The sequence below is a fragment of the Stylophora pistillata genome, chromosome 5 (assembly GCF_964205215.1).
Source record: "Stylophora pistillata chromosome 5, jaStyPist1.2, whole genome shotgun sequence".
NCBI lineage: Eukaryota > Metazoa > Cnidaria > Anthozoa > Scleractinia > Pocilloporidae > Stylophora > Stylophora pistillata.
Genome location: NC_142523.1, coordinates 6,500,203 through 6,510,865, shown reverse-complemented (window position 1 = coordinate 6,510,865; position 10,663 = coordinate 6,500,203). Strand labels below are relative to the sequence as shown.

At 37.4% G+C, this 10,663-nt stretch overlaps 1 protein-coding gene across 1 annotated transcript; it reads right to left on the bottom strand.

Annotated features, from left to right (window-relative positions):
* Positions 1-206: 206 nt before the first annotated feature.
* LOC148730021 (uncharacterized) lies at positions 207-8,930 on the bottom strand. The gene is made up of 3 exons (XM_088761416.1): positions 8,754-8,930; positions 7,686-8,215; positions 207-3,660 (listed from the first exon to the last, which is right to left on the bottom strand). Exons 2-3 carry the CDS (start codon positions 8,160-8,162, stop codon positions 2,716-2,718), a joined length of 1,422 nt encoding a protein of 473 aa, XP_088617542.1. The 5' UTR covers positions 8,163-8,215; positions 8,754-8,930; the 3' UTR covers positions 207-2,715.
* Positions 8,931-10,663: the final 1,733 nt, after the last annotated feature.

Sequence of the window (10,663 nt, the reverse complement as noted above, 5' to 3'; positions counted from 1 at the left end):
CTTTATGTAGTCTCAGTTAATACTACTCAATATGGCCTACGGTCCCTAAAATTCACTGGCCTTCGCCTTTGGAGTTCCTTACCTACAAGTAAAACTAATTCAAATTCTCTTAGAATACTTCGTAAAACCCTGAAAAACTCTATACTTAATTGTTACTCTTTTTAATTATCTACTTTAGTGCATAAAGTGATACTTTTTTTTTATTAAAAAAAAAAAATTATTATTAATTTTGCACTCAACTGTATCTTACAATTAGGGGTCATCCACTAGATTAGCCTTTGCTATTTGGATGATCCTAACTCGCTACCTATTTTATTGCTAGATTTTTTCTCCTTATTCCTTTGCTGTACTATGTTAGTTGCTATGTAAATTTAACCTATACATCTTGTAAAACCGAGCTGAGTTAAAAAGAAATCATCCTCATCATCATATTGCCTTAAATATTATATTTATATAGTAACAAAACAAATGTCAGAAACAAATGTCGTAAAGATTACCCATATTTGCGAAAATTTTTTACAGAAATGATAAATTGATAAATGATAAATCTTCATCTAGTGGGTTTGTAAGAAATAATCATACACTTTAAGATAATTGATGTTAAATGATAATAGTCATTTCCATCTCTTTTGAGATTCAGTCACCGATCATAATGTTCCCAGTTAAGCAAAGTCAGTAAAGTTGCGAATGCTCTCTGGAAAGTTATTTTTATCTCCTGTAAATCCTATCCTACACAAAAACAATTTTTAAAAATTCTAACCTGTTAACGAACAATAAGACCATAAGATTAAACTTAATAGTTGTGCACTACACTTAGACTAGGTTTACACTAGAGGAGAGTTTTCCGGATTCGTAAATGTTTCCGGATTCATCAATTTTGGAGTATTCGGATTCGTAGGCGTTTACACGGAAAGGATATTCGGATTCCTGACCGTTTACACACAACGACAACTCCGGGAACATTCGAAATGGAATGGTTACCAAGCCCAGTGTTGTTTCGTCGTTCGATCGACAAAGTGAAAATGCCTCCCCCCAAAAAAGGCTAGAGTAGATCCAGATGCCACTGAGGCAAATTTGAGTTGGACAGATGCCAAGCAGTCTACGTCGTCGGCGATTAAGTGTGGCTGACGTTAAACTTCCTTGCAATAATAATTTGCGTTTCTTCAGAAATACTGCGGTACACATGATAAAACTTATCGCCTGAATCTACAACAAGATTAGGCAACCGGAGACCGCCAGCAATGTAAGCACCAGATCCATTTTGGTTTCACCGCAAACTCAAAAGATTGCAGGTGGAAATAATATCCGGATTCGAGAAAAAAAGCGGTTACACGACAAAACTTTCCGGATTCAAAAGTTATCGGATTCAAAGTTCCCACTTTAAATTCCGGATTCAAAATCTCCGGAGACACGACCAAACCGGGAAGTTTTTATTTCGGATTCGTCCACTTTCGTGTAAACGGCAGAATGAATCCGGTACTAAAACGTTTCGGATTCATCACGAATGCGGAACAATTTCCTCTAGTGTAAACCTAGTCTTAAAAGGTAACTGAACTTTTCAACCGGCACCTGGTAAAATTCTTTATCAAAAAGTTATTTCATAAAGTAAGTGCAGAGTACGAATCACCACTACTGAGAGAACGCAAATGGAAAGACAATCTAGTAAACCCCAAGAAAAAGATTGAAAACCTGCGCTATATCATAAACTATCTATTTTGCCGTAGCTCACCGTTTTTCAGAGCTTTGCTCTCTGAAAACCGTTCGCAACTCGCAACAGAAAATCTCCGCAGACAAATATCTGAGTATACTTTTATGGAGGCTATTAATTACATGGAGCTTGCGGTTTCACTTCAGTTCCCAAACAGTTTAAAACTTTGGAGATCGTTTTTCTGTTCCATCTCGATTGAGATCGACCTCTTGGAACTCATGATGAAAAGTGAATGTGCTAAAAAATGCTTGTTTGAAAAACAAATGAATGAACATGCCGCTCTTTCAAGCGACGAAATTAGCTTTGATTCAATGTAACTTGGCTGGAAAAAGAAAACAGAGCTTGCTGACTTCAAGTGTCGATCTGCGACTTTTAAACTCTTCTTAAGAACGGGGAATTTTTTCCCACATGACCACTGAGTTTTTAAAGTTTTGAATTTGTGTTTGAATTTAAAACAGGCATAATTATATACATATGAAGGGCGCGTCCTGGGAACCTTCAAAAGGATTTTAAAAGGAAAACTTTCCCTAATTTTGCAAGGTCGGATAAAGATCCTCACGTCATAAAAAACAGGACTTTTTTTCTCAATATTATTTCATTCGAATTTGAAGACCACACCTTGAATTCAGTTTCTTGAAAATGTAACAGAGCCCTGTTACGATTTTTTCGTACCAGTTTAAATCAACGTGTCCGACAACATACGCCCCAGCTTTCAGAATGCTTTTCTAAAGGATAGCGGCGGGTGAAGCCGTAATATTCATGTTTCAAAACTTTGAATTGATTTGAATGTGTGAAATCGAGCCCCGTGGGCTCAAATAAAATTCATAATTTTTTAGGACTTGGTGGTCATATGATAAAATACTTATGGATTGAGTTTCGTCAGGCCGAAAGGAAAAACATTTGGGTCTTCGTCATAGAGAACGGACCTCGCCATTTTCTCCGCTTCGGCCTCTTACTCAGTCAATAAGTACAAATATTCGCCATTTTGAATTGATCGCTACCTTCATTTAGACCTCTGTATTAGTTGAAGGATTTTTGTTAGGATTTTCCGGGGGACTGGTATAACGTGTACATTTTTTCTTACTACTATTCTTCCAACAAAGCCATGCAAAACAGAAAGGAATTAAGTACCCAACTACATCTCTGAGAAGTTCATCAGTAGTTTCCTTTCCATTATATGGCTGACCAGTTAAGACTGCCACAATCAAAAGACAAATGGTTGCAAAAATGCAAGAAAAACTCCAGTAAAAAGGCTGTCGCCACGAAAAGACGCGATCATCATTAGAATAACAAGTATTATCATCAGTACCACTAGTATCACCATCGCCTTTACCTTTCCCAGGTGATTTGTAATTCACCCTTTCCCGGGGTCTTGTCAAATAATAATACTGATAGACATAGTATGAAGAGACACCAACAATAAGGCAAGTTCCAAGCAGATGAAAAATACCCCATATTGGATTGAGCAAGACACCAACTACAAGCCAACAAAAATGGTAAGCTACCAAGTTTGCACACAGCAAATAGAAGACTAACTTTACGTCTTTCTTTTCGAGGTCACGAAATGTACGAAAACTGTAACAACATATGATAACAAAGAATGTGATACTGTGAGCAGAAATTGATAGTAGAATTGCCCAGACATATACAGGCTTAAATTCTAGAGCTGCTAACATAGCTAGGTCTACATGGATTATTATGGAAAGTGAAAATATACAAACGAAATCCATGGTCTTCTGCACAATATTTGTCTGATTCTCCTGATATTGCCATGCAATTAAGGCCAAAAATGGTCCACCCAGTACTGAAAAGAAGATGGAGCAGCCTATCACCACATAAATCCGCGTTCCGTGTCCCGTAGCAATAATGTCTGACTCGTGTCCTTCCATAACACACTCAGCAGAATTCAGTCGTGGGTCCCTTACAGTTGGTTTAATGGCCAAATCCTCAAGCTATGCAACAGAGCAAAGGGATTAATTACCATAACAGCCAGTATACAGTATAAGCCGCAACTCGAGTTCGTCAACTCAAATTTTGGAAAAATTTTTATGAAGAGGAATCAGGAGAAATCACAGATCTTTCTTTTGGTTACTTCGTCAACCTTACCATCAACCTTACACTTTCGTAAAGTCACTAAATTAAATATTAAAAAAAGATCCGCAATGCGTACATGTGTGGCTTACGAAATTAAGCTACTTTTAGTGTCTGGTGTCTTACTGAGTTTCTTTTAGAAGAGCTGATATCTGACTACGGCTAGATAGCTTTCAATATTGTTCCCGTTCATCAATAAAACGAGATAACTAGCATACAATAGTCCTGAAATGCGACCAAACTTTGTCATGGAGGTCTCATTTTAACAACAAAGGTTGCACATGTAACCTGGGGGTTTTAGGAACTAAGAAAAACGTCAGCATCATCTCCCAGAGTGGCTTGAGAGATTCAGTCTTGATTTTGTTTACGTAACGAAGTGGAATTTAGTTCTGAAGTTTGTAGGTTAATTGTCTTTTCCAAGGCAAGTGATGTGAAATTAACTCTAGGGAAGTATTTCATATAAATATTTTTGGCATTTTGTGTACGTGTACGAGTACGCGACGACAAAACTTTGCAGAAGGGCCAGGACATTAGGGAAATGATGTAATCTACACTAGAAGCCATTGGGAGCTTGATTCGGTCAGAATATATAACTGATTTTGGACAAGACATTCACGTAAAGTAACACAATGCTGAGCGTAGGTTTCTATTTTCCATCAGAGCACAAAGTTCCATTTTCAGCCGGTTGAGAACAAAACAATTATTGCAGTTATTGTATTTGGGTTTGGCTGTATTTTCAATAAAGAACACAGAAAAAGTCAGTTGAGGTAGGTGGATATGGGGTTGCAAATGGAAGAATTTAGGGGAAAAAGATAGGTGTATTAACAAGACTCAGAACACATGTAATATCTTAATGAATCATATGTTGTGTAGTACTCTGAAGTAAACTTACATTAACATTGCTAATAATTTTTAACCCAATAAGTTTTACAATTTGACCTGGAGGTTTTATTTAACAGAAAGTTCAACAGACATAGAGTGTCACCATAATAGATTTCAGGTACAGTAATCAGAGACATAACTTAAACATAAACAGGGTTTAATGTACAGGCAAGTACATAATAGTATCATATGATTTAAAGACCCAGAATTTTTCAAGTTTTCTTATTAATGAAATTGTAATTTCATGCCAGTATGTTTCCCAAATTCAAGCTTCTGGTATGTGGAGACATGAAATAAATAAGTGAACTTAACATCATGTAAATGGTCAACTTGATATGCTATCAGAATTTGTTTTTCAGCTGAAATATGACTTAGGAATGCAATTTTGTTAGTGTTTATCAACATACATAAAAATATTCAAGCTTTTGTTTATTTTGGTCAGCTACTGTGTGTATCAATCAGCACAATAACCTACTTCATGTAGATCTTATTGGTTTCTAGTGTAATATATTGTTGCTGCATGAGCCTAGTTTACATTTTGCACTTGGGTTTTGCACTAGTGATACATGAAAAAGGCACCTAGCTGTTTTCAGCCAATCAAGAGTGAAGTTTTTCATGTATGTCAGTATTGTGATGAATTAGCCAAAACCAAACAAGTAACTGAAAGGACTTGTAGTCTACCAAATGAAGAATACACCTGTATTGCTACCAAGTTTAAATATCAATGCTTATACATCTCAACCATTATGAAGAGAATTTAGAAGACTGCCAAGCTTACAGGAAGCCATGAAATGTTGAGGCCTGAATAACTCTGAGCATTCCTTGGAAAACAAAATACTAATCACATTTCAGTTGTAACATAAAACTACAAGGCTCCTATTTGTAATTTAATGAAAGCAAAACCACTTTGTTACTGAATTTCAATGTGTTACTTCCTCAAAGTTTGGATTAGTACCAATAATTAAGGTTTTCATATTAATGACATCAACCACAGTTTTAGGTTAGTAATTAGACGTTTGTGAATCGGTTTAGCTATGTTGACATGAATGAATTAATTCATTTGAGGAGGCCGTCAGTTTGAATTTCCAGACAACAGCAGTGCTTGATTTTCAAATGGCAACAAAAAGTCCTATTCTCACTAAAACATTCCAGTAAATGACTTACATGAAATGTGACTGCACTTATACTTCAGTCACAAAAGTTCTAGCGGTACATAAATTGGGTAAACCAAAACACTTAACTTCATTCCACATTTTGTACTTTCCAACAACTTGCTACAGTGTTGGTATATAAAAAACTCCTCGCTGTAATCTGCACTTAGAAGACAAGCGGACTGTAGGAAAGCCTGGAGTGTGTGAAATCTAAGCAACGAAGATGAACAGATGACTAGATAAAAAATTATCTTCAACCATGTGTTTCACCCATAAATACAAAATGGTTGCTTTCTGAAGCTTTGAAGCTTACGTAACTTAGCCAAGCAACAAATTCCACCCACCAGCCAGCCAGTTAGCCAGCTAGCCAGTTAGCCACCCAGCCAGCTAGCTAGCCAGCCAGCCTGGAAGCTAGCCAGCCAGTCAGGTAGCCCACCAGCCAGCTAGGAAAAAACATCTTGGATCATGGCATAGTGCAGTTTACACTTTGTGTAAGCCAAACAAAAACAGAGAATACTTTGAATTCCTACCTCTCATTTTTTGTGCTAATGATATGGACGTACATTTATTCTTACTCTGGTATGGTTCAACCAGTAAGCTTTTGATTCCTGGCAGAATTCCAATAGAGTTTTACACACAAAAAAACAGTAAACCTTCACCCTGTTTGTTAGGTCGTTCATTATCTAGTAACCAAGCTCTTAATCAGGAGAAGGGGCACTGAACACAGGTAGCTTTTTCACAATAGTTCATGGCAAGGGTCTGTGATGTTTTAAATAGACATGAATGCAAGATGTGTGTGATTAACAATTATTTTAATCTACAGTTGAAACATGTAAACAATCGTGATGGTATTTCTCTTCAAATCTATTCCATAGTTGCTAGGTGAACATTACAGGGTCCTAATCAAGTAACCTTTTGCTGCTCATTCAAAGAAGCTAACTAAAGGTGACCTTAAACTGGTTAAAAGGTATCTTAACAAAGAAGGTTTAATGCCAATCAACAACAAGAAATATAACTCTATGCTCATTCACAAGTGCAGCTCTTTTAGGAGTCCCAAATTTGCAAATCCTTGTATTTTAATTTATGAAGTTCTTGTTTATTTCCTGTATGGATTTTTAAATTTCTGATAAAAGTGTTAACTTATGCAAATTTCATTTTCCAGATACTCTTGCAGATGACCCACACCCCTGATTTCTTGTGGACAATGTTTATGATACAATGTTTGCCGGTAATTAACTGTTGACATAAGATAAATATGTCATGATGGTCAAACTAAAAGGGACAACTCACGGTAAGATCCTGTTGGTCATGATTACCACAAGAATATACATTCACCAAGTCAAAACTAAGCCAAGTCAATAAATTTGCACTTACGTCAGCACTTAGTCACTCGACTTTCCCTACAAATCCTACTTGGAACATCCAAATTGTACTGTACAGATCCAAGCTTAACAGCAGATTTAAAAAAAAATCTTGCAATTTAAAGAATTGCTTACCAGAAAAAAAAAAAAACAGTCTTTTCAGGAGTCCTCAGTATCAAACCCTGTTTGATAAACATTTTCAAACAAACTGCTGAATGGTAAATCAGGCTGATCACTTGCCCTGGATTTTGATTTGGGGTTATATTTAATTTCTAAATTCACAAACATGGATAGCATAACAAAGTACCATAATGCTGAGAAAATCTGTTCAGCAAACATACATTTCACAAGAGATCAGGCCAACTTAGTGTATCCATCTACACGATTTAAAAATTTTCGGGTTCTGCTGGAATTGTCTTCATTCATTTTTTATTCATTTGGACTTAATTAGTATTCCTAGTAATATTTAACTCAAAGTATCAAAGTACTTACGGCAGCTAGAGCATCCTCTATGTGCTTCTTCAATATCCCCTTTGTCACATCACAGCTTGAAAGTGAAATTGCTATATTCAGCTCCTGAGTGCGACTGTTCACCTGGATTGCTCCTAAAGACCAAAATTCAAGGACTTTGGCAGGAAGAGCGGCATAAAGGCAAGATATGCTCCAGATGTACTTGGCGGCTGGAGTCGAAAGGTTCGTTTCTTTAGGGCCATAGACGTTTACAAGCACACGGACTGAAGAGGGGCTCTTTGGTGGATAAAGAGCCGATTCAATATTAAAACTGTTTTCTGACTTTGTCAAGATGTTATAGACTTGCTCATAGGTGATTTTGTCACAGGATGTCGCGGAGTGGACAGGACTGGTACAATTGTTGACTACTGCAGCTTCAGTCGCATGCTTTGGAATTAATAAATGTACACACATCACCATGACACGAACAAGGATAAAAAGACCATGGTTGTGATGCATGGCTGTTATACTTGGCACACGTTGAAGCTTCTTATGGCTCTGTATTAATGCAACTGTGAAAAATGTCTTCTGTAAGAATAGCAACCTAATTTTAACTCTCCTTCACTGGATCTTCGCATGACTGTTGTAGAATACAACACAAGTTACGTTAAATTCATAGTTAACACTTGGGAACAGAGTGACTCATCAGTCTTAGAGCTTTCCAAATTCAAAGAGATAGTGCATCTTTGTCTAATCAAAGTGACTGACAGCGGCCTTTTCGACATAAGTGGCTGATTCAAACGGCAAAATACACCCTTTTCAGAGAAAAAAATTTTCCTCAAAGCTTCCATGATGTGACGTGCAGATCACATCTAATGAGATATTTCTGTAAGAAAAAGTTTTGAAAAATTATGCGTTGGAAGAGTATCAGGGCAAGGACGAGCTACATAAGAAGCTGATTTGAACGATAAAAAACTCTCATTTCAAATAAAAAGAAAAGTACCCCAAGTTTTATGATGCATCCATCACACTAATAACATATTCTGAAAGGAAAACTTTCATTTCAAAATAGCGCTTTAACTTTAAATGATTGCATTGTGAGATATTTACCGCTTTCTGTTGTTTTCCGTAGTATCCCTGCAAGAACTGAAAAGATAAGGTACTCGTGTCTATGAGCCTGAAATCACAAAAGGAGAGAACTCAACTATACATTGAGTACGAATGACGAAGTACCAAAACAGTTAACCTGTTTTTCCGGTAAAGCGTTTGTTACTGAGCGTACCATATCCCATAATTGTCTGGTCATGTGACCAAAAACGCTCGTCTTTGTCGCTAACGGCAACGGTTGGGCACGTCTCCGCGAAAAGAGTCTTCTTGTTTCGGTAGTAAGTAGCACCAGGGAACATCAGGTCTAAATTAATTGGGTCAAATAGGGATCCTATTTTCACACTTACTCACAAGAAGGCAAGAACATTCAAAAGCACTACAGGTATGCGCGCAAGTCCATGACCATTTGGCGCCACAAATATGTTCTTGGCTCGTGCTTGGTTAAAAATACACTTGTTTTGAACAGTCCATTACATTCTTACGTGCGTCTAATGTTCTCGTGAGTCGTGACCCGTTGGGACACGCACGAGTAATTCAAGTCTTCATAACTGTTCTCTCGAGCTCATTGACATTTAGTGAAAACTCAATGTGCAGGGGCGGATCCAGGATTTCAAAAGGGGGGGTGGATGGCAGATGGCGGGTCGACCCGCCATCTTGGAAATTACCCACAAGACCCTGGGAACGAGGTTGCCATCAAACCTGAGCATCGACTGAGCACATGGGTTGCTAAGCGCGAACGTTTCCCTACAAATTTCGCAATAATGAGCCAATCAGAATCTTACTTCGCCTCAGTAGGCGTTGGCAAATTGCTTCCTGGCAAACTTTTGCGCGAAAAGTGGCGGCAGACGACGAAACGTGGCGTAACAACAACCAGACATGAGCGAGAGCTAATTTTTCTTTCTTTCTTTATTTTCTATTTCAAATAAAGTGACATTTCGAATTTTTTTTTACTGAAAAATGGGGGGGTGGATATCCACCCTATCCACCCCCCCTGTATCCGCCTCTGATGTGATATAGAAAGAACAGGTTATACGAATTCATCATGTTTCAAAACTCGACAGTCAGTTTGTTTACACTCTCTGGGCAAACCCAAAATTTTACTTATTTACCAGGGCTGTGGGTCTTAGTGTTAATTACAAATATAATAAGATTTCATCCTTGTTCTCACTATGTTCACAGTACCTCTTACATCGATCGCAACATCTGAGCTTTCTCAACAGGCGCCAAGATTACGGAATTTTCTACTTTACAGATGTAAGCTTTGAACTAACCGAACAGTTGTTTTCCGGGAAGCAAAAATGAGAAATACACTCCCCACAGATTTAAGCCCTGTCCAACCAACAAAGACTTTACAAAAAAAACCCATAGGAAGTGCTTTTCAATTAAACTTGAGAAATTTTTGATAACTTTAATTTCTAAAATATGTACCGCGATTTTTTGACTGTTAAATTCCGACCTTGCTCGCTCCGCAAATTTAGCGGCTCTTTAGGGCATTAGTACTGACTGAAATGGTAAATGCTACATCTTCCAACAAAGAAAATATTTCTTCAAAGCTTCAACCATACGTAGATCAAACCTATTTAGATATTTCTGTTAATTAATTAAGTGCCGCCGGAGACCCCATTGTGAAATTATTTCGGATGTTTATCATCTTTTGTGGTGTCACGGCAAGAACTGAAAAAAATAGACAGTCAAAGACTGCATGTGGCTTCTCGTAGAGCACAGTTTTTATAGTATTGAAAAGAACTAGAGGTTGTGTTATGACGCAAGAAGCTAATGTTGCAGAACATTTGTCTTAAATGCAAACAGAAAACCTGCCGCATCTTACATATTTATGATACCCTGTTCTGTAAGAGAAAGAGGCCTCAAGAATATATTGTCCCATTGACATTGAACCAATAATTAGATGGTGA

Excerpts from the sequence above, each read along its gene's own strand:
- LOC148730021 (XM_088761416.1), bottom strand. The coding sequence starts at position 8,162 with ATGCATCACAACCATGGTCTTTTTATCCTTGTTCGTGTCATGGTGATG. Across the intron at positions 3,661-7,685 it reads TAGAGGATGCTCTAGCTGCC|CTTGAGGATTTGGCCATTAA; the intron begins GTAAGTACTTTG and ends TCTGTTGCATAG.